Source organism: Corvus kubaryi, unplaced genomic scaffold (genome assembly GCF_017639235.1).
Source record: "Corvus kubaryi isolate FWS band 111438036 unplaced genomic scaffold, C.kubaryi_AGA036_p1.0 138, whole genome shotgun sequence".
NCBI classification, from domain to species: domain Eukaryota; kingdom Metazoa; phylum Chordata; class Aves; order Passeriformes; family Corvidae; genus Corvus; species Corvus kubaryi.
The window spans coordinates 15729380-15751698 of NW_024580672.1; the positions used below are offsets into that span (position 1 = coordinate 15729380).

At 40.1% G+C, this 22319-nt stretch overlaps 1 protein-coding gene across 8 annotated transcripts; it reads left to right on the plus strand.

Moving 5' to 3' along the window:
- Positions 1-4693: 4693 nt before the first annotated feature.
- TDRD1 (tudor domain containing 1) lies at positions 4694-22076 on the plus strand. Of its 8 annotated transcripts, none has more exons than XM_042019357.1 (22): positions 4694-4905; positions 5772-5890; positions 7036-7100; positions 7297-7444; positions 7840-7945; positions 8268-8307; positions 9912-9960; positions 11472-11552; positions 11886-12062; positions 13214-13321; positions 13827-13997; positions 14248-14496; positions 15642-15764; positions 16683-16793; positions 16970-17140; positions 18058-18303; positions 18820-18936; positions 19155-19265; positions 19521-19688; positions 20014-20235; positions 20408-20454; positions 21061-22076. In XM_042019357.1, exons 1-22 carry the CDS (start codon positions 4709-4711, stop codon positions 21151-21153), a joined length of 2919 nt encoding a protein of 972 aa, XP_041875291.1. In that variant the 5' UTR covers positions 4694-4708; the 3' UTR covers positions 21154-22076. The 8 variants fall into 8 exon arrangements, with proteins under 8 accessions (XP_041875291.1, XP_041875295.1, XP_041875294.1 ...); XM_042019361.1 differs by having other exon boundaries at positions 11892-12062; XM_042019360.1 differs by having other exon boundaries at positions 11475-11552.
- The last annotated feature ends 243 nt before the right edge of the window (positions 22077-22319 follow it).

The window sequence follows — 22319 nt, forward strand, 5'->3', positions numbered from 1 at the left end:
ACCAGGTGTGGAACAGACATAAGTAAAAATTGTCTCTTTTTAGAAAGCAGTGCCGTGCAACACTCACTTGCTAATTGCCATGCAGCCCAAGTCTAAGCTTTGCTTTCAGAAAGGCTTCTTTGCCACTACTGCTGCTGTTCTGCAGCTGAGCCACAAAATTCACAGTCTTGCTGCTCTGTAACACAGTCACTTCAGTGCCCAAATGCTTATTTGGTCTTCTAGTTATTTAAAGACAACTGCAGAGACATCAGTACGCTCTGGCCCCAGTCTTTTTAAGATTTGTGCTTTTACCTTGCTGTATGCTTTGTCTGCAGTCCCACTGATGTTACCTGTTTGTGGTTTAGTGTGTTCCACCAGACCTGGCAGAATTTCATCTGATTTTTGCCTTTTATTCTGGACATTTTTTTTAGAGCAGGATTAAAATCAGGTTAAGAAAATACAGCCTGGTTAGTGGAGTTCTTCCTTAAAGGCAGGAGAAAAGGATGTTTTGTACTCAGCTGGACTCCCCACAGCTCTAGTCCCAGAACTGATGCTGACAGTTCTGACTCTTACAATACCGGTGCTTAAACTGAATTTTCATCTGAAGAGTATCTTATCCCCAGGAGGCAGCCACAGATACTTAGGGAATGATAATGACAGGGCACAGAGAGAGTCCTTCCCCAAACCACTTGCATTCGTGTTAAATAAGAATTAATTACTGTACCTCTTAAATGCTGAGGAAAACAATTTCTGAGTGAGAGAACTTACCATCTGAAAGACAGACAGTCCTACACAACAGACTTGTCTGCTGCAGACAAACTCTGCATTGCAGAGGCAGAAGCAGAATTTGGCCCACATATTCAAAAGGTTGTAGTTCTGGCTTTTGGCTCATGCTTTGTTATAGAAGAAAAAGAGAAGTAAGTATTCATGTAACTGCTCAGTTTCCAGGTGATGTTTGTTAATGATCCAGAATAGTTTTTAGCTTTGCCCACTGAAAGAGCTTACAAACCTCTGTTTTCTCCTTCAGCTAAAGAAGTGTTAGCAAGTCCACTTTAAGGGAGGAACAGTGTGGTGGCTCAAACAGCAGATGTGCTGAGAGACACCTCACACTCCTCTGAGACCACTGGTGTGCCGAGGAGGAGCTGGCAGCAGAGTCCAGCTTGCCCAAATCCCGTCTTCTGTATTTGTCAGAAGGCTGGTCTGTTGTAATGTAATTACTGCAGGCTGAATTGATTCCTGCATTTCACATCATGGCAAAATTACATAAAGAGTTATTATTTTCTTCAGTGGGAATAAATGTCATTGTGTCACTATTTTATTCTGAGCAAGCACAGTTTGCCAGGGGTCTTCAGGGGGCACCATTTACAAAGCCCCATCTTCCCTCCATGTGTCAGGTAAGGACAGCATCTCTGCTGAAGCTACTTGCCACACTATCACATCTGATCTATGCATGGTAAATCTCAAGTGTGACTATGATCACTCAAGTGGTCTGAGTAAGTTACAATTGGAAAAAATTATTTTCAGTATATGTTGCTTGGACTGTCCTTTTTTCAGCATGTAGCACAGTGGTGTCTCAGCTGGATCTGAGACATTTAGATCCTACAGCTAGGGACACACTGGTACAGTTATTACAGAACCTACATGTAGGTAAGCCCAAAGCTCTTGCTAACAACTGCAGGCAAGTCACATCAGCCTCGTGTAGTTCCTGGGATGTCGCTCCTGATCAGGCTCCATGCTAACAGCACTGTCCTCAGTTACCTCTGTCACTCAGTTACCTTGCAGGAAGACCTGGATAGGCTGGAAGAGTGAGCTAACAAGAACCTTATTAAGTTCAACAAGGTCAAGTGTAATGTCTTGCACCTGAAAAAACGAAATGCAGAAGTGCAGCACAGGCTGGTATCTACCCATCTGTGGAGCAGCTCTGTGTAAGAGACCTGGGGCTCCTGGTGGACAAGCAGCTCATCATGAGTGAACAGGATGCTGCTGCAGCAAAGAAAGCCAGCAGGATGCTGGGCTGCATCAACAAGGGTATCACCAGCACAGATAAAAAGTACTTGCTCCACTCACTGCTTGCCAGGCTACGCCTGAAATGCTGTGTTGACTTTTGGTCCCTGCTACACAAAAGAGATGTGGACAGGCTGGAGAGGGACCAGAGAAGAGCCACAAAGATCATCAAGGCTTGAGAAGCTTGACACGGAAAGAATGGCTGAGAGAAATGGGCTTGCTCAGCTGTCAGAAGAAAAGGCTTGTGGGAGGCTTTATCACCACATTCCAGTATTTACAGGGTGGCTACAAAGAAGATGGGAATTCCTTTTTTTTACAAGGATTCCCATGGAAAAGACAAAGGGTAGGTAATGGATACAAATCACTTCTGGGGAGATTCCAGTTAAGACAGAGCAGTAAAATGTTTCACAATAAGAAAAAATCAGCCATTGGAATAATCTCCCCAAGGAAGTGGTAGATTCCCCAAAGCTGGGCAATTTTAAGATCCAGCTGGACAAGGGTGCTGGGTCATCTTGTCTAGATGTTTTAAGCCACAAAGAAAACCTCATTTTTTTTGAGAGAGGTTTGAATGACAGAGAAGTATTTCTAAATGCCTTACTGGTATTAGTTCTTCCTAGGCATGAGGATTATTGGGCTAATCTTAGGGACAGAGGAACAAGGGGCAGGGAGATGATGAAGGCTGTATGATCGTGACTACCCTGTCTCCCTGCAATCTCCTGCATAAAAGTGTGCCTACTCGGATATGCAACGCTGAGCAATTTGGCACGTGGATTTCCTGAAATCCCTCGAAATCCCACCTAATTTTCCCTCTTGTTGTAAGAGCTGATACACTCAGCTTCTGCTCAGGCTGGAGCTGAGGGCTGGAGGTTCATGTGAGCCAGGAAGAGTCTTTCCTCTGACTTTAGTAGGGGGTATCTAAACCACCAAGAGAAAACTCAGCAGCCCTTAGATGTGTTGTTCACTTTTCTTTTGAGAATGCTTAGTTTGGCAGACAGGATCCTAGACTTAAACACAGATGATTTAGACTGAAATGCTGTCACAGCCAGATGCCAAATGACTTAAGGCAAAATAGTTATGCTTCAGCTACTTCTCTGTGAACAGAGATAATTATTCCTTGTTGCACAGAACATGTAAGAATAAAATCCATCACTGATTTTATACACTAAAGTACAACAATGTAGGCACTAAAATAGACCAGATTAATTTATTTTTGGCGACAACTTAATTGCACAGCACTGGGAACGCCTGAGATCATGTCTGAGTAGTAGCATAAAACTGCAGCAGTCTTGAGGATGAAGTGTGTTTTTCCTTTTAGACACTTGAAGGTAGGAAGCAGAAGTTGAAGAAAAGGAGAAAACACCTTGTATAGAAAAGAAAGAGGAGAAAGGACAAAGGAAAGTGAGTATAGGTTGGAAATGGGAGATGAAGTGATGTCTCTTCCAGGCTGCAGGGCAAAATTCAAATACTTTAAAATACAAATGTCGCAGTGACCACTACTGACCACTATCCAGGCTAGCTCCAGCGGTGTGCAGCACGAGTGGGGAGCAGCTGAAGGCTCTCAGCTGTAAAGCTGCTCCTCCGGAGCTCAGCTCTGCTCAGGGGAGCTGAAGCCCCAGACACAGTAGCTGTCAGGACGAGGGAGAGGATAAAAAGTAGCAAGGAGGCTTACCACAAGAGGTAATCCAACTTCCTTAAAAGGAACTCAGAGGGGACAAGCCCAGAACAGCTCCGGGGAACATCTTATAAAGGGAGGTGTTACAATGGGGATGGCTTAACAGGGGACCAATAGAAATCCTTAGGGAAGGGATAGGGACAAGGATAGACATTTACTTAGGCCAATAGCCTCAAGGGGTGGAGGGAAAGGGATCACATGCCCCAATGGGGCGTCGAGGTTTAGGGGATTTCCAAAGGGGGAGGTATCTAGAGGGGTAGGGTCTCGGGGGATTGACGGGGACCATATAAGGGTAAACTGGGAGGTTTCAGGTGATTGACACTGAACCTTCGGGAACAACAGGAGGGGTTTGGGTGATTGATAGGGAAAGAGCTAGAACAAGGGGAGGAGAACAACCATGTAGGGAGCACCGGGGGAGCGGCTTGGGTCTGGGACAAACCAACTGGGAATAGGAGTGGGGAAGGTAGGGATGAGCCATTGGGGTACAGAGAACGCATAAAAATACAATAAAAAACCTTACATCACCACACAAATGCATTAATTTTATGTATCGAATTTCATTTTTTTGCCTAGATCTCAAAGCCATTTTCTGAATTTGTGTTAAATAAATTGGGGTTACTGGTTACATCCACAAAGATGCTCAGAAGCCTGAAGCACCTCTGCTATGAGGTCTGGCTGAGGGAATTGGTGCTGTTCAGCCTTGAGAAGTCTCTCGGGAGACCTGGGAGCACCTTCCAGTACCTAAAGGTACAAGAGAGCTGAAGAGGGACGTTTTACAAAGGCAGGTACTGATAGGATGTGGGGGAATGGCTTCAAACGGAGAGAGGGTGGGTTTAGATTAGATATTGGGAAGAAATCCTTTACTGTGAGGGTGATGAGGCCCTGGCACAGGTTGTCTAGAGAAGTTGTGGATGCCCCATCCCTGGAAATGTTCAAGGCCAGGTTGGATGGGGCTTGGAGAACCCGGAGTAATGGAAGTCTCCTCCGGCCGCGCCTCCCTGGCCGCGATGGCCGCGATGGCGGCACTGCCGGCTGCGAGCGGCCGGGTAGCACATGCCCCGCTCCGCCCCTAAGGAGCGGGATCCCGCCTGGGCGGGGCGGAATGAGCGGCTCGGACCCGCCGGGACGGGCTGGAAACGTCCCTGGCCTCTGGGGGCCGCTGCTTTTTCTCTTGCCGCCGACGGTCCTCGAGTGAGCGGCGGGCGCGGCCTCCCGCGTGGGCAGCGCCGACGGCGGGGAGGCGGCCCGGGGTGAGCGCTGCTCCGAGGGGAGAGAGGGGCAGGGGGCGGCCCGGGGCGAGCGCTGCTCCGAGGGGAGAGAGGGGCAGGGGGCGGCCCGGGGCGAGCGCTGCTCCGAGGGGAGAGAGGGGCAGGGGGTGGGCGCTTCGCTTTCCCCCGGGGAAGGAGCCGGGAGCGGCCCGGGGGTGCGCGCTTTGCTGAGGGGAGAGAGGGCCGGAGATGGCCGGGGGGGCTGCGTGCTTGGCTGGAGGCCGTGGGACGGGGATGTCTAATTTTGTTCTGAGTTAATTAAAATGACTTAATATAAATAGCACCTGTTAAATTGCAATTGTTGAAAGCACGTTTCTGGTTGAGTTGGTTTGCAGTGTCACTTCGAAGACTACTCTGCTTTATTCGCAGGTTCATTTTATTTTGTTTTCTCCAATATTTTTCATTTAAAACAATTATATTGTGTGTTATCATTTGGAAGATTTGGTGCTGAAAATGCATTTCAGCAGAGCCCAGGGCAGTGGTTCTCCTCAGGTTCCCGGCCATGAGGAACCCAGGAGTGTAGCCTGTGGTTTTTATTACTACAAACTTTTTTACTGAAAGTACAGTGAGGTTTTCTCCACAGAGAGACAGCGAGCTTCACATGTAGGTGGTGATGGCCACTCCTGCTTGTCAGTGTGTTCCTCTCTCCTAAAGGAATTTTTATCATTCAGTCTGTAATGCTCATTGTTGAGCTCTTTAATGCAGAAAGTATTTTGCTGTGCAAACAAAAGAAATAGATGGTAGAGAATTAGCCTTCCAAAATGAATGTTTAAATATATGTTCGGAACATGACCCAAAAATACTTTGTGTGCCTGCCTGAATTAATCTTTAAATCCATGCTTTTGCAGTTACCTGGCCCACAGCCACCTTTGGTCATACTCTAATGTGAGCCTTTACATGATGGCAGAACCACTTAATCTTCAACATAATGAAGTTACAGATGGAGATTTAAGCAACAGGGTCACAGGTACCAACTTACTGTTGAAAAGCTTCTAGTTTTGAGGCTGAGTTTCTGAAATATCTAATAAAAACCAGTATTTTGTAAGCAAACAATACAGGGTATTTTTGACAAGTGCAGAAACAGTAGAGGAAGTTTTAACAGCAGTACAGGTGCAGTAAGAGAGACTTTGTCCAAAGATTGACAGAGGTATCTTGACTTTATTCTTCTGTGATTGTGTATATGCTTGATTATTGATACACGTCATCAGTATGAGCATGGCTTATAAATACAACTCCTAATTATCCAAACTTGTGCCAGCTGAAATGCCTCAGAAACTAAAAAACCCCACCAGGATAATTGAAGTATTAGGGAGTTTGGACCAATATGTGCGAGTTTCAGTTCCTTCAGTAATATTTCTTGCCTCTTAAGTGCCTCTGTACTGTCTGATCCATGATCTCTTACTCCAAGTTGGGGAGAGGGAAAGGCTTCATTTTGGAAGATCTGAATTAGCTTTGTATACAAACATCTTGGGCCTGGAGAGTTCATGCAATTTGATTTCATGTTAGTCAAGAGTTTTAGTTCAGGCAAAGTTTACAAGATTAACTTGCTTCCAGGTGCGAGGAAAAGGCCGTGTAAGCTTTATGTTGTCTCTGTGGAGACCTTGGATAGGCCTGCCAGACTGGAGCAAGCTCTGACTGGCATGTGTAGCCTAGAACAGAAACAAATTCTTTGAAGGTGGATTAGTTTCCTAGTAGGAAACTTGAAAAAGCAGTTCTTAGTATATTGATATGCAGGCTAAGCTGAATGTCTTGTAAGAGTTGTTTGGTAAAGATAAAATTCGCAGGGAAGACCACAAGGTTTATAAGGCACTCAGTGGAAAGTCAGAATCTCTTGTTTCAGAGTGTTTGTTTCTCAGTACTGAGTGATAAGCGCAGAAGGTGAAACTGTTATTTTAGTAATACCACTGATTGCATTATTGAATAAATATGGTATCAGAGTGAAAACAAGTGACTTCCAGAGTGTGTCGTGGTCCAGGCATCTGCATTCACTCAAAGGGGCTGGCAGAATAGTAGGAGTAGCCAAGAACCTTGTTTCTTCCTGCAAATATTCCATGACATAGGCACGTGTTAGTGTTGTTAATCAGATCCCTTTGCAAATACTTCTGCTTCTAGGAAGTTCTATGGAAGACAAAACTGGTAGAGAGAACTGCGTAGCTGCAGCTGATAAAGGAAATACTGTGAGTTATTTCACTTTATAGTTGCCCCAAGTATTCTGAGCATTTCTAGATAGCAGAAATTATCAGCATGTATTTCTCTTTCTAGAACTTTGAAGTTTTGTCTCTCTTTGTTGTCATATTTTTGTATATTAAAATATTTCTACCCTAATGGGCAGCTTTTTTACAGTAAGAATGACTTCAGGTTTTTCTTCCACAGGTGTCACATTCTAATTGGATTAATGGGAAGCCAAAGAAATTGCCATATTCCTCTAAGAGTGCTTTTTCTATTTGCTATGATAAGAGTTTCTTGAGTCTATTAGTACCACCCCCTAAAGGGGGCACTTGCCATCATTGTGGTCTGTTTGGTAAGTGCCTGTTGTCCTGTAGTCTGTGACATACAGTACATTTATCAGTGAAACCAGGTCAGGTTTGCTCAGAAATGCCTTAAAATTGATGTATATTTTTAATTCTCCAACACAAGGATAGACTATTCAGAACATAGTTGGAGTAACAGAACTGACAAGCAGAAGAGAGCATCTCTTTATCAAAAGTGGTGGGTTTTTTTTCCTTAACTGTAGAAGGAATTTGGATCATTGGGGCAGCAATGTCTGATAGCTGTATGTGAATACAAAGAGCTATTTGTATGTGCTTAGAATTGCAGGAGAGGTGTTTTGTAAAGCAATTATTTGAACAGGTGTTGTCCCTTCCAATATGTGTTTTGCTCAGACTTCTTTTTTTTGTCTTTTTTGGGTTTTTTTAGGAAAGCTCAGATGTTCACAGTGTCTGCAAACGTACTATTGCTCTGCAGATTGTCAGAAAAAAGATTGGCCAGCACATCGAGTAGTTTGTGATCCCATTAAACAGAAGTAAGTTTGTTGAAAGTTCTGCCAGATAATCTTCATAGAAAGACAATATCCCTCCCACTACAACATATATGACCATGGGAAGGCACTCTTACAGTAAAATGTGTTGCTTTTTCTTAGGCTAGTACTGCATTATCTTATGTCTGTCGTTATTACATATTACCATATTTGTAATTCTGCATATTCTTGGATAAGGAATAAGTGTTGGCAAAAATCATGTACAATGAACGCAGCCTTTCATCTCTATTTGCAAGTAGATTGTATTATTAATGCTACTTGTCAGTCTTTTGTTCTTCAAATTTGACATGTTTTTCTTTGATTACAGTTTAAGTAATAGCAAAACCAAGACAGGAGTTTATCTTAAGGTATGGAATACGATTTTCACTATGTCTTGAATGGATCTGGTGTGAGTGAGTGGCAGCGTGCTTAATTTAACCTGTACAGGAAAGGGACAAGTTGCTCCTTTTAGAACGATCAGTGCTTCAAATGAAAAGTTACTGGAGAAGTATTCAGAAAAATGTTAGTTCTGGAGCTCTTAGAAGCACTATCAGACAACTCTGCTTTTGTTTGAAAAAAACATTTGTGAAAAAGTTAAAAACAAAGACGTGTATGATGTTGCTAGAGAGATACTTCGGGAAGGAAACAGATGTAGTGTGTCCAATTCAGAAAACTTTTGGTGTCTTGTTTCTGGGAAAAAGCCGTGAGCTGATTCTTAGAGGCTTGGAAATTTATTAGAGAAATACATTTAATGTAGTATTACACAGTAACAGATGCAGATAAGCTGTTGTTCCTTTGCTGTAGAAGGAACTAAAGATGACAGTTCTCCTTTGTAATGTTTTGAAGCCTCTCTTGATCTTACTTTAAGCCAAACATTTCTTCCAGTCTTCTTATGAACTCTTCTGCAGGAGTTGATTTTTCTGTCCTTGTGGCTTCTTGGGATCACATTTATGAAGATGAATAAATGTGCATACCTCCAACTAGCCTCATCTTTGCACTGTAGAACTCCTTTGTCATGTACTTCTTTGAAGTAGTTTATTCATCTGTTTCGAAAGGATTTATTCATGCCATGAGACTTCTTTTAGTTCATCCTGTTAGTTCCTGCTGTGTGTGTACTTGTGACTGTGTTCTAATGAAACTGATGGTGAGGGCCCTTTATACCAAATGGTTGTACAATATGAATAAAAAATTTGCAGTCACTTTATTTTCAAAGAACAGAACGTTGTTTTTCTTTTCCCTTGTTCACTTTTTGAAGCTTACATAACTTCTGCAGGAGTAAGAGAGCTTAGATTGCATGTTGAATGTTAATTATGTGGGTTACATTAAATTATTAGACTTCTTAAAAATGGATGCCAGCAGTTAAAGCAGTAGCTATAATCTACTCTGGGGTGTTAAGGTTACGAGGAAGCAGATGGAATTAAATTCTTCTTATTTATGAGAGCATCATAAGTGGGAATTTCAGCTCAGTTGTCCCATAAAACAGATGTGAGGAGGTGAATGCGTGAGTCTTCAGCACTTGTTTTTCATTGATGTTCAGTATATCTCTGCATTGTTTCTTGAAGTTTGTTATTACAAGGAGCTACAGCTGAACAACTCCAGTTTAAACATAACTTGTACCTGTTACAAATAGGGTAATTCAGCTTCTGGGGATTCTTGCTGTTTAACTTAATTTCCCAATTCGGTAGAAGAGAGAGCAGAAGTTAGTTGAATTGATAGCACTTCAATCCCCAACAACAGCTTTAACTCTAATATGCAAGACAATATTTCTGAAGGCCTTAATTATTTAGTCACTTAGATGGGGGGGAAATAATCTGCTATCCCCTCTTGTTCTAATTATAATTATTTCCAGTCCATTAAATGTTTCTTTGCCAATTATGGTCCAAAAGGAAAAGGATAGAATAAACGCGTTGCTAGCTTTTTTTCCCAGCTGATGGGAAAGCACTGTTCAGTAACTGGTGTTGATATATTACAGGAGGAAGTGAGGTTGAGTTTTGCTGTAGATGTTGTTCTTCCAGATTCTGGTAAGTGCTTGGTTGTGTGGGTAAAAAATCCCAACACAATTAAGGCTTTTATGTTCACATCCCTCCCCAACACCTGTAAAAGGCAACTGTTTTTTCTTTTGCGCTCCTCCCTCTTGTCACTCTCCCAGTCTCTCCCTTGACTTTTGTTTTTCAATTTTATTTCACCTTTCCATAAAATGTCAGTGCCTGAAATACCTTGTTAAGCTTAATAACCTTAAATTTTAGTGACATCACTTTTCCAATAGAATTGTATTAACTTCAGTGTGTTCTGGATTATGTTGTTTATTTTTCTCTTTTAATAGATGCATGAAAACTTGGTACCATTTTGTTTCTTTCTCCTGCATTTTAACTCTTTAAAAATTGCAGTATCAATTTCTAGTTCCGTGTAGGATTTTACCAGCTTTCATTATATTTCATACATGCTCACTAAGCATCTCAAAGAAAGAACAATCATTGGATATTTCTGTATCCAGCTGGAGAACACTATAAGCATGTTTGTATTTCCAGCTTACGAAGCCTTGGTGAGAGACAAGACAAAGCACCAGACCCTTGAGGAGTCAGACTTAAGATTTTCAGTTGAGCTGGGTGGCTTTGATTGTCAAAGCAGATCAATGCATGCAAGGTGTACCTTTTATCATGTGGAAGATTCTATTGTTTAGATTTTCCTCTGGCTGCAGAGCAGGAGCAGTGTGGTGCCAAGAGCATATTCATTTCATTGATCTGCAGCCCACAGAAACTTCGAAGGATGTGGAGGTTGATTGTCTTAGCTTGCTAAATTTCTTCAGGTGCAGGAAGCTTATCTCCGTGTTGTACTGTGCGGTCTGTCAGAGAATGATTCACCTTGGTCCCATGTAAATTCAGCTGATTCAGGGTTGTGCTTATTTCACATTTGGTTGCTTCACAGCACACTAGTGGCGAAGTGATATATAACCTCCCAACCCTTTGGAGAGAAGATCACATAAATATCACTGCATTCTTGAAATGTTCCACACATTCATTCCAGACTTTACAAGCAACTGAAACACCTGTATTGAGGTTTTCATTTGCAAATAATGGTATTGAAAGTTTGGAATACTGCTTCATGCATCAGAAATGGAATATGTAATAGCTAAGAAACCAAGATTTACAAAGACAGCTTAACTAAATCATTACACACTCAGTGTTGTTTATAATGAGGTGAGTTACAAATCCTTGTGTCTGAAAACCTGTAATGAGTTTTTCAGCTAGCAGTCTTTAGTGACTGCAAGTAAATGTTGATTGTTACTGCTTTGCTCATTTTATGAAGTCAAACAGTCTTGGAGCTGTGAATGTGCTCAGAAGACTCAAGAAGTTGAGCTAGTCTGAAATTACTTTTGTTTTGCATTCTAAACATATTAAGTGCTGAGCAAATAAATAGAACGTGTTCACCTTGTGATAGGGATATAGGTCTGGCTCAGAGGATGGTTCTGAAGTGGAACTAACTGATGGCTATTTTGTATAGTAAATCACTTATTCTTGCATGTCTGTTTTAGAAGACTTCCTAAATAAGGTTCCCTTAGAAATGAAGTCGCATTTAACTCCAGGAAGTGATGCCAGAGGAGACTCTCCAAGAGGTAAGCAAGCAAATCAAACTAAACTTGTGGAATTTTAGGTCCTGCTGTGCTGCATGATATTCTAGCTGCTCACAAGCATCACCTCATACTTTAAATGGTTGGCTAATGGAGATTCCTTCAGGTTGCTACTGACATTAGCTCATACCAGCTCATATTACTTTCTAATAGTATAAAATATTTGTTTAGTAATTATTATGTGAGCATTAATTTCATAGTATGACAGGAGTCTTCAAAGTCCAAAGCATCAACAAAAAGAATAAACTGTTTCAGTATGTTTATATTTTCAAAGTCAGCTAGCTTTTGATTGGCAGCCTTTTTTCTTTTTCTGTGCAGTATCAGAAAACCCTTCAAAGAGAAGTGAAGAAAAATTACCTGAGGATGAAGACTCTCCTCACTGTGCTAATTCAATTGCCAAGTTTGTCTCTTTAAGTATCGGAGATGAATTTTCTGGTGTGGTTTCCCACATTCAAAATCCAGAGACCTTTTTTTGTCAGCGGATGCAAAGTGCCCGTAAGTAATGGGTTGGAAATGGGATGTAGGATGCCTAGTATGACATTTTTCTCTTTGGTAGGGAGTGGCTGGAGGAAGGTACTGCTGGTCTTGGAGGTTGAGCTGAAATGGTCATTCCATGTAACTATAGTCCATGCCTCAGTCAGTTAAGAGCCATGCTGGTACAGACGATAATTTCTGGAAGTGTTAGCTGTTAGTATCACTTACTACTCTGAAAGGTGATAATTTGTTTGAGTAGTGCAAAGTAGAAAAAAGATATAGCTTGGATTTTAGCAGTCAGAAGTCAATTTGTATCCAAATACTTAATGTTAAATACGTTCACTCGGGTGTTCCAGAAAAGCATTTGAGTTTGTAATGACTTTGTTTATTTCTGTATACCTTGTTATTCCCCGTAACTGTTTAACAAGCGTTTTCTTAAGGACTGTGCATGGACGGAACTTCTTGTTTCATAGCATGGGGAAAATCTGTGAGTATGAGAAAGTCAGTGCCCAAACCCTGTGTTTCGTGTTTTCTGATAGAGGAAAACATGACTCTCTAGTGGGTCAGAGCATGAGGCTGCAGGGACTTCACATGTATCTTCCACAGTGCCCATAAACATGTGTCTGGGGGAGAATAAAGAGCAGAGTAAGTTGTGAGATATCTCATCCTCCCAGTGCTGTCTCAGCCAGCAGGTTTTCTTCAGCTAAAAGACTTTTGGCAGCTGGATGTGATCTGGTGTATCTCCTACAGTAGGCTTTTCTTCTGTGTCCATGTGCAGCCTTTTAATTCTGGGTAATCAATAGCAAAGTGTGTCCTTTGGGAAGGAGTGACCTACCTCATCATCTGCCTGTTGTTGGAAGGGCTGTCTGTCTTCCTTGGTTTCTTCTTGGCATGCCTCCACTAGCTTGGTTTCAATTTCCACTGGCTTCAGTTTTGTCCCTTCGCTGAAAAAGTCCATCACTGGTGTCCCTGTCTGTTCAGTGCTGTGATTCCTCAGACACACACGAGGACTCTCTTTGATGCTACTGATTGAAGAGCCCTAGTCTGATCAATGTTAAACATTTGAAATAATCTCCATTTGACTACAAGATATCTTCCAGGCTTTGAGCTTAATTATTTTGTGATAACTGCAAGACAGGCTGTGTTCCAAAACCTATGTATTTTAACATCAGGTCAACTTGCTGAGCTTGAAGTGTCTCTTAATGAATACTGTGAACAATTTCCCAGTAGTCCATCTTTCCATCCTGCTGCTGGCAATGCGTGCTGTGCCCAGTTCACAGGTAAATATGGAGTGAAAGTACTAAGCTATGTCACTTAAATATATTACCAGAAAGATACACGTTGTACTTAGGTTTAGAAATGTTTCATATGGAGTTCGCCTCTGGTTTTTAGCTGTGGATAATGCTTGATCATGATTTAAAAAATTATATCTATAAAATACCAATTTTAAAATGTCCCTTTATTGAGCAAACTCTTAACACTGGATTCAGATTATTTAGAATAGCTTTTTAAGAGATCATGGAGAAATTTGGGGTTTTTATGTTGCTAAGTACTGTTTCTCCAGGGTTGGAAATAAGTATATCTTTGAAATTTTAGGCCCCAAAAAAAGCAGAGAAGAAATGGGGTTTTATGTAATGATGCTTCTCTGATAGACTGCTTCTCAAAATGCTATTTAGCCAACACCTGGTAGTCCTGAACTGTATGGAGATGGATACATTTTTATATTGGTCTGTCAAAAAAACCCCATTCTGTTCTCAGATGTTACATCTGTATCTTCCTTTCTAGAAGACAACCTTTGGTATCGTGCTGCTGTTAGAGCTTATGCTTCTGAAGACACTGTTTTGGTGGACTATATGGATTATGGTAATTCTGACTCTCTTCCACTGGCCAGACTTCGTCCTATTATTCCAAGCTTAATGGACTTGCCAGCTCAAGCCATAAGATGTAGCCTGGCAGGTATGAAGTAAATGATAAGCAGTTTCAAACTAGATAGGGGGAAAACAAGTGGTATTAAATAACCATCACACTGAAGTATGGGGAAGGATGGAGGTAATGGTAGGCATTATTTCCAGAATTCTTAACTGTCATGGCATATTTACAAAATATGACAAATATTTCATAATGTACTCGCAGTTATTGTACCTTTGCACACATTGGTGAGACTGGGACTTACCTCAGAACCTTTCCATCCTGTGTGACTTTCTAGGTGTAAAGCCACCGTTAGGAACATGGACCTCAGAAGGTATTTCTTACATGAAAAAGCTGGTGAAAGACAAAGTGTTGTCAGTAAAAGTAGTGGATAAAGAGAGTTCTAGATCTGTGGTGGAGCTTACAGATGCATCAGTTACTCCAGTAGTGAATATATCGAGCCTTCTTGTCAAGGAAGGCTGTGCAGCTGAGGAACTGCGGATGGCATTACCAGCAGCCAGAGTGAGTGATGTTGAGCAAGCCAATGGTGAGTATGAACACATCTTGCTGCACTGGCATTATTTAACCTCCTGCTAGAGTGGGTACAGAGAATGCAAGCTCTTAACTGGTAAGAGCTTTTTGGTCTGGCTCATCAAGTCTAGCCTTCACAAGTCTGAAGTTTAGCCATGGCAACTTAGTAAAGAAATTGTGTGTCTGTATGTGTTTGTGTCCAGGTGTGCACACTTAACAAAGCTGTAATTGCCTGCTTTTGGAAGTTGGTACTTACTCTGGTTAGAAGTTCTTACAGTTTCCAGTTGAAGTAGGATATGACTAGTAGTTATCACCTGCCTGTTCTTATGCCCTTGTCCATTAGTGCAAATAGTATTTCCTGTTTTCATCTTCATTGTCCTTGTCTTGGGGTGACTTTGTGATGTGTATCCCGTATCGCTGCCCAGAAGTTAATTCTTGTGCCTTTCTGTGCCTTTAAACTGAGCCTGAGAGGGGGAAGAAAAACTGAGCAAAACTTTCTCAAAGCAGTTTGCAGCTTGTTCAAGGTCACATAGAGACCTTGTACTTCGTTGGTTTCTTGGTTACCTCTCCCCTTTTTTTAAATTTTCCTCACTGAGCGGGAGCTGCTGAATGCAGGTTTGAAACAGTGTGTTCTCCAGTGCGCCATGATTTAGTGTTCCCATGACCTATTCTACAACATGTGTCTGTGTTCCCATGATCTATTCTACAAGCTTCTGTCAGGTACTTGAGCATAATATATAGTGCAAATTTCTGCAACCAGTTTTTCTAGTAATCTTTTTTGTTCTTCCTCCTTAGATTGTTTCCAGTAGTTTTGGTGACAGATGTTTCCCTTTTCTATGCTCCCTGCCCTGTTTCCAGGGACAAAGGTTCCCCAGTATCCCTCTTGCTCAGGCTCTTGCCACCTAGTCATTATCTCTTTGTCTGATTACTCTTCCCTGTTACCTGTGGCTTATTCTCTTTGGTAGTGAAGAAATACATTAAACAACTAGCATATTTCTCTTACTTGGTTTTACTCTGCAAGGAGGCTCTCACTAGTAGTTAGTCTGTTGGACAATTTACAACAAGAAATTTGAGAACGTGAATGAGCATTCAGGATGGTTTTTTTTCCTGTAAAAGTTACTTAATTTCTTTTCATTCTCTGCTTTTCTCTGTTCTCTCTAGAGGACACAGCGAACAAAAGAATGTGCCAGTGGGTTAAGTTAACTCTTAACCAAATGCTTAGTGTCATAGTGTGTACAGTGTACAATCCTGGAGAATTCTACTGTCAGATTTCAAACAGCCATGGTAAGTTTATTCAGCTTTATTCTTTCTGATCATTTCTTTGCCTTCTGATTTGTCATTTATTATAGTTATAATGAATTACTATGTCAAGTAAGCTTATAGCACAAAGGCTTCTCTCTGAGGTTTTTATCTAAGAATACAAGTGGAGTGACAAAGAAATTGGATCATGGTATTGAAATCTGAAAATGTTGAAGATAAGCAGTAGAGGAAAGTAGAAGAGTTACCATAACCTAGCCAAAAGATATCTTACAATTTTTTTCTCTGGATGAGTGGCCAGGCATTGGAATAAGTTGCCCAGGAAGGTGGTAGAGTCATTGTCTCTGGAAGTGTTCAAGAAGCATCTACATGTGGCACTTGGGGATATGGTTTAGGGGTTGTGATGGTGGTGCTGGGTTGATGGTTGAACTAGATGATCTTGAAGGTCTCTTCCAGCCTTCCATGATTCAGTGATTCTGTTAGTAAAAGCAAATAAGTGTCATGTTCCCTGTGCCAAGACAACAATTACTGGAGCTCTCTTCTAGAACTCTCTTGGAATTTATAAAAATTTAAAAAGGTACAATTACTGTAACATGAAAATGAGAAAATGCAGCCATTGAGATGTGACTTCCTATTGGATTAGTTAAAAAGTAATTTTGTTTCTCTACCAGAAGTCTGTATAAAGACTTCTGATAGCCACTGGCTTTTTAAATGCTAGAAAAAGAATGTGACAAAATTCAGTGAATGAAGTGGGAGCCAAAGGCATTCAAACGAAAAATATGGGGCAGTTCTTAAAAAGCGAGGGATGTTTGTTCCTTGACTTCTGTAGTCAAGGAATACATTTGAAGGTGTACAAGTAAACTGCACAGTGAAAAGTATTGATAAAGTTCAAGTCAGCTTATTTTGTTGATCTCATCTTTTTTTTTTTTTCTTTCTAATTTTCAGAGTTACTTGCTCTAAACTCACTTAACAAATCATTGTCTGAATACTGTCAGAAAACTCCACCAGATGTTTTTGAACCTAAGAATGGAGACCCTTGCTGTGCTTTTTACTCTGGCAAGTAACAGACTAAAATAGTTTTGTTTTTATAGGGTGAACATGAAAAATTAGCTGATAGTTTGCATTGGCAGAGAACAGCAAAGAATTATATTTATTTATTACAAAATGAAAGCTGGTAGACTTACCAAATGTGTGAAGTAATATTAATTTTTTTAAAACTTTTTTCAAATTAGAGGATGGTAACTGGTACCGTGCTGTGGTGCAAAATGTCACTTCAAATGGAACTGTTCAAGTGAGCTTTGTGGACTATGGAAATACTGAGGAAGTACCACTGGATAATATCCGACAGATCTCGTCCTCATTCCTAGAACTTCCATTTCAAGCAATTAAATGCTGGCTCTCAGGTGAATCTTCATCTGAATTCTTTCTCTTACAAGAGCTCTTGCATTTAGAGACTTGCTGCTTTGGGGGAAGGTGGTGATGAGAGGGAATAGTGTCCAGAGCTCTTGTTCTTTTGGGTTGGTTTGTTTGTTTCTCTTTTCAGCTCCTGCCAGTTCTCTGAGTGATCTGCATGGACTTTGCTTCCTGCTTTACTGGTCAAAGGGAACTTGTTTAGTTCTGCTTCATCTGTAGTTCTTACTGGCTTTTGGTTGTTGCCTTGCTAGGAGTAAATGTGCTTTTGTGCAACTTTATTTCTCAAAATTTTTGCAGGCAAAGGAGCTAATGTGTTTTAATGAAGAAAGTTGGCCTTTCAGTTCTCTTTCATTTGACTCCTGAAGAGTTTGGCACTGTACTGCTGTTTCTCAATGTTCTGCAAAGTCCTTTTCCACACCATTCAAAATTCTGCAGAATTTTTCTTTCTTTCTGATGTAGTGTACTTGGTTTAAAAATGAAAAATGTGGAAACAGGAAAAAGCTCAAAGCCACACTTCATTAAAGTCTTTTGCAGTTCCCCCACCTACCCACCCTTAAAACACTGAGGTTTTTTTCTGCTCCTTTGATAAAAAGGCATTGTTATACTGATCCAATGACGGTCTTAATAGTAATGTTTGTGCTAAGGCAAAGGATTTACTTGGTTGAAATGTAAAATATAGAAGGAAAAACTTGGGAGTCTGAGGAAATGTGGTCATTTAGAAAAAAGGAGGAAGACCAGTTAACAGGATGAAGGACAATGTATTTCCCTAGGGTAGTAAAAGTAGCCTTGATATTTCAGGGTGTGCTTTAAAAAAATGTTTTTAAAGTATTTTTTTAAGGAAATTATAATGTTGAGGAAGGTCAGCATTAATGAATGGAGATATTTTAACAATTACTTAACTTCCTAGGTATAAAGCCTGGAAATAGCAAATGGAATCCAGAAGCTACAACCAGATTTCATAGGTACACTTCAGGATTAGAGCTTCAAGCTACAGTAACTTCCCTTTCTGAAGATGGGGCAGGTGTAGAGCTTACTGACAATTCCACAGATTGTCCAAAAATGATCAATGAGATACTAACTTCAGAAAAATTGGCTGTAAAGGAAGTTCTGCAGGATAAAAATAACTTTCCAAAAAACACTGTTGACCAAAAAGGTAATTAAAGGAATGTTAACTTTTAGATTTAACTAGAGTTTTCAGTATTCCAGCCTTAAACTGTTATTTTCTTGTTTAATTGTAATTAATATCCATGCACAGTTTTGGTTACATTGTCAGTTGTTGCAGTTGAGCACCAGCTGCCCTGCAGGTGGCGTTGGAGACAAAAAGAGAAAGATAAAAGTAGCTGTGTTCGTCTTAAATGAATGCTGTTTGTCTCTGTGAGAATTAGAGAAGTTTTCTATGACTGAAACTTTTCTCATGTTTGCTTTTCAAGATCTTATTTTTTCTGAGGGTTTTTTTTTTACTTTAGCTGCTTTTGTATGCAAACAGATTATGAACAGCAAAGTAAGCATCAATTATCTTGGTTCATATTTGTCTTCCTAAAGGGAAGACATGTAGTTGTGTCTGAAATTCAAGAAGTTATTATAAATATAAAATAACAATTCCTTAAAATATATATATATATGTTTGGGGGACAGTGATAACACTGCATTTTCTTACAATTTCTATTAGCAACCTCACTTGGGCACTGGAAGTCAATTGAATTGTCTGTAGATGAAACCGTGTCTGTCTGGGTAACAGAAGTTGTAAGCCCAGACTTGTTCTATGCTGTACCAGTCCAAAATAGAGGTAAGAAAAAGTGTTCATTGTTCCTAATACCAGTAAGAAGTCACTGTTGCAAGCTAGTTAATAAAATGAATGTGTATAGTGAACTGAACCGCGTAGAAATGTATCTTGGACAGTAGGAAAATACTGTCAAAGGTGGGAGCAGGAGGGGTTTAAAACTTAAGTATGCCCTTCATTATACCTGAATGTGATTAGTTAGTGAATGTGGGTATTTTCTGTAGGTCAAAAGAAGCTCTTTAAGGAGCTGACTTCACTGGAAGACTATTGTAGATCTTGTAACAAACAGCCCTTCCAGCCAAAACTGGGCGAAGCCTGTTGTGCTCAATTTTCAGGTGAGACAATCATTTGTCCTTCCATTTCCTTGGCCTTTGTAAAACACAGCTTTTGTTTTTGCTTTAGACAAAGGAAAAACACCAACTTGAAAGTGCTTATGGATCTCTTAATTGTGCTTCTTGTCAGTTGGCCTTTTATATATCCACCGCAGTATCTAAAAATTCCTGGAAAACTCTACAGTTTCTTGTTCTCAGGATGAACTGTGTTTATGAGGGGTTCTTCACACATGACCATTCTTGTCCCAATCTTTACAGGTAATGGCAATTGGTACAGAGCTGTTGTTCTGGAAGCTTCTCAGTCGGCAGTGAAAGTACTGTATGGAGACTATGGAAACACAGAAACTTTACCCCTTTCAAAGGTGCTGCCAATCACTGATTCCTATTTAAAGCTGCCTTTTCAGACAATTACATGTTCACTTGCAGGTAAAAAAAACCTCCCCAAAATAACCAAAAAAACCCTGACTGGTTTTCTTGAACATTATAAATTTGTACCTGTTCTGGTGGTAATGTTCATTCCTAAATACTGGTAAACTGGTAAACAACATGATGATCTTCTGAAATAATACCTTGGTAAACATGGCAAAAGCTGGTTTAGAAAACATGGTTTTAGTTCATTATCTCTAGAATTTAAGCTATTTATATTAGGAAAATTTAGCATCATGTTTTCCAAAACACGTATGTATGATTCAAGTTAGATCTTAAAGTAATTATTTATATAACAAACTTGATTTTCCTTTTTTTTTTGCAGGAATAGAGAAAGCTGAGTGGTCTCCATTAGTGATTGGCAAGTTGAAAAAACTATTATTGAAGCAATGCGTCACAATTACAGTGAAAGGGATTAATGGAAATGTTAATTTAGTAACAGTGGAGAAACATTCTGACAATGGTTCTTTGAATATAGCTGACAAACTTCTAAAGGAGGGTTTGGTCAAACCCTGCAGTGCTGAAAACTTGCATAGTGAACATCAAGGTACATACTTTGGCTTAATGACTTCAGTTTGCTTATTCTGAAGAACTTGTAAGCACAGGGGGTGGCTAAATGACTTTTCCTTCTAAAAATCCTGGACAATGCCACATGTCACCTCTTAAATTAGGGAAGTTGTGTACCTGTGTATTTTGCTCATTCACTTTGGTTTTTGTAGGTAATGGAGGCGAGACCAACTGCTGCTGCATGGAATTAAAAGTGCAAGTAAGATTCAGTCCAAGCAATACTTTCTTTCTTATGTTTCCAGAATTCAAAAGAAACTATGTGTAGGAAGCAAATTGGGAGTAGGGGGATAACAACTAACTGAAACATGGAAGTTGTGTGAAATACATCCTGACACTTTTTCTCCGTTTTTTTTTTTTTTAATATATGGTAATAATTAGGGCACCCTGAAGCTGAGGGAGGATAGTGTATAAAGCACACAGACTTCATTAGTCTGTACTTTGCCCCACAGACGGCTCTTACTTCATTTTTTTGGAGTGTGAAGTCTCAGGAGTGGTACTTTTCTCTGTTGTCTAAGATCCTGATTTCAGTCCTAATTTGAGTATTTAATCAATTAGGTTTGAGGAAGCTGCTTCAGGAAAAAGAAAAAGGAGGGGAGGGACACACACATGGACAAGGGGAAGTCAGCTACAATTCTGCTAGCTTTTTCCCCCTCCAGAAGATTTTACAGCACAAAGGAACTATATATTTATTGAATTAATATGGTACTTAGCTGAGTTTGTCATGTTAGGATCTACCCTGATCGGAAATCAGCAATTTAAAAAAAGTAAAATTATCTATTTCTGATTCTTTCTGCTTATTCCACAGCTTGAAAAGCATAAACAAGTCCTACTCTTCCTTCTAAACAAGTTTGGGAATCCAGATGGATTCACTGAAATGAAAAAACTGTTAAAACACTAAGTCTCTGACATGCCCCATTTCATTTGCATGTCCACCAAGTTGCTCCCCTTCCTTTTTTAGAAGATCAAGAGCTTCAGCTTAAAAAATGAGGGTCACTTCGTGGAAATTCTGCTGTTTAAGTACCTGCATGTATCTGTATGCTTGGATTGTTAGTGTGACACAAATATGTAACTTAGTGGGTTGTAAAGCTGCAAGCTAAATTTTCTGTTCTGTTCTTGGTTTATGCCACCATGTGCTGCTAAAGTTTTTGCTTTTATTTTCCTGTTGAATGCACACAAGTTTATGGAATAGCCATTACATTGTGAGTCTGTTCTGCAGACTTGCATTTGAAATTATTGTAAGGCTCACTTAACTTGGTACCATTAATATGACTTGGAAAACTGTATCTCTTTTGATTACTAGCCTTTCAGCCTAATTTCTGGTCTGAAGTTAGACCGAGATTTGTTCTTCATAAACATGATTTCAGTTTCATTAAAGGTTGAATGTTGGCTTGGACTGCCTACAGGTAATTCTCTCTAAAATCAGTAAGCACTTTAATGTGCAGCTCATTTTTTGCACTTATGCCGTATAATATGCATCTGTGAATATTATTTTGAAGCTAATTGTATTGAAGCTGTTTTGTGTGTAGCTACGTCATCAGGATTTCTACCCCATCAAGTTTTTCACATCATAATAGAAAATTGACATTCTGGGATATGACAAAAATACTGAATCAAATTATTATCAGATTTTCAGTATTTCTTCAGTTGAATACCTAGTTATCATTTCTCACTAATTCAGGAATGTCAGATTATTATTTGTGGAACACAGTAGACATTTGCTGATTGAAACTGCAGGGTCAGCCTTTTTGTCCACTTATATATACTTCAAGTTTGGGCTTTTGCAGATGGGAAGAATCTTGAGATTAAAATTGTTGCAAAATACTTTCATTTGACTTAATGTTTTATTACACTCAAATTGCCTCAGGTTTTTTTTCCCTGCCTCTTAGTTTTTGTTGCATCATCTTCTTGCAGTTACTAATACTTAGATGAATGCTTGCACTTGGGTTTTTAGAGTTCTGTTCATGCCCCTGGTTCTGAACCAAGATTGTGGCTGTGTCAGGTGTCCTTTGGCTCCCTGGGACGAGAGTGACTTGCACAAGCATTTGCCCACATGCAAAGCACCTC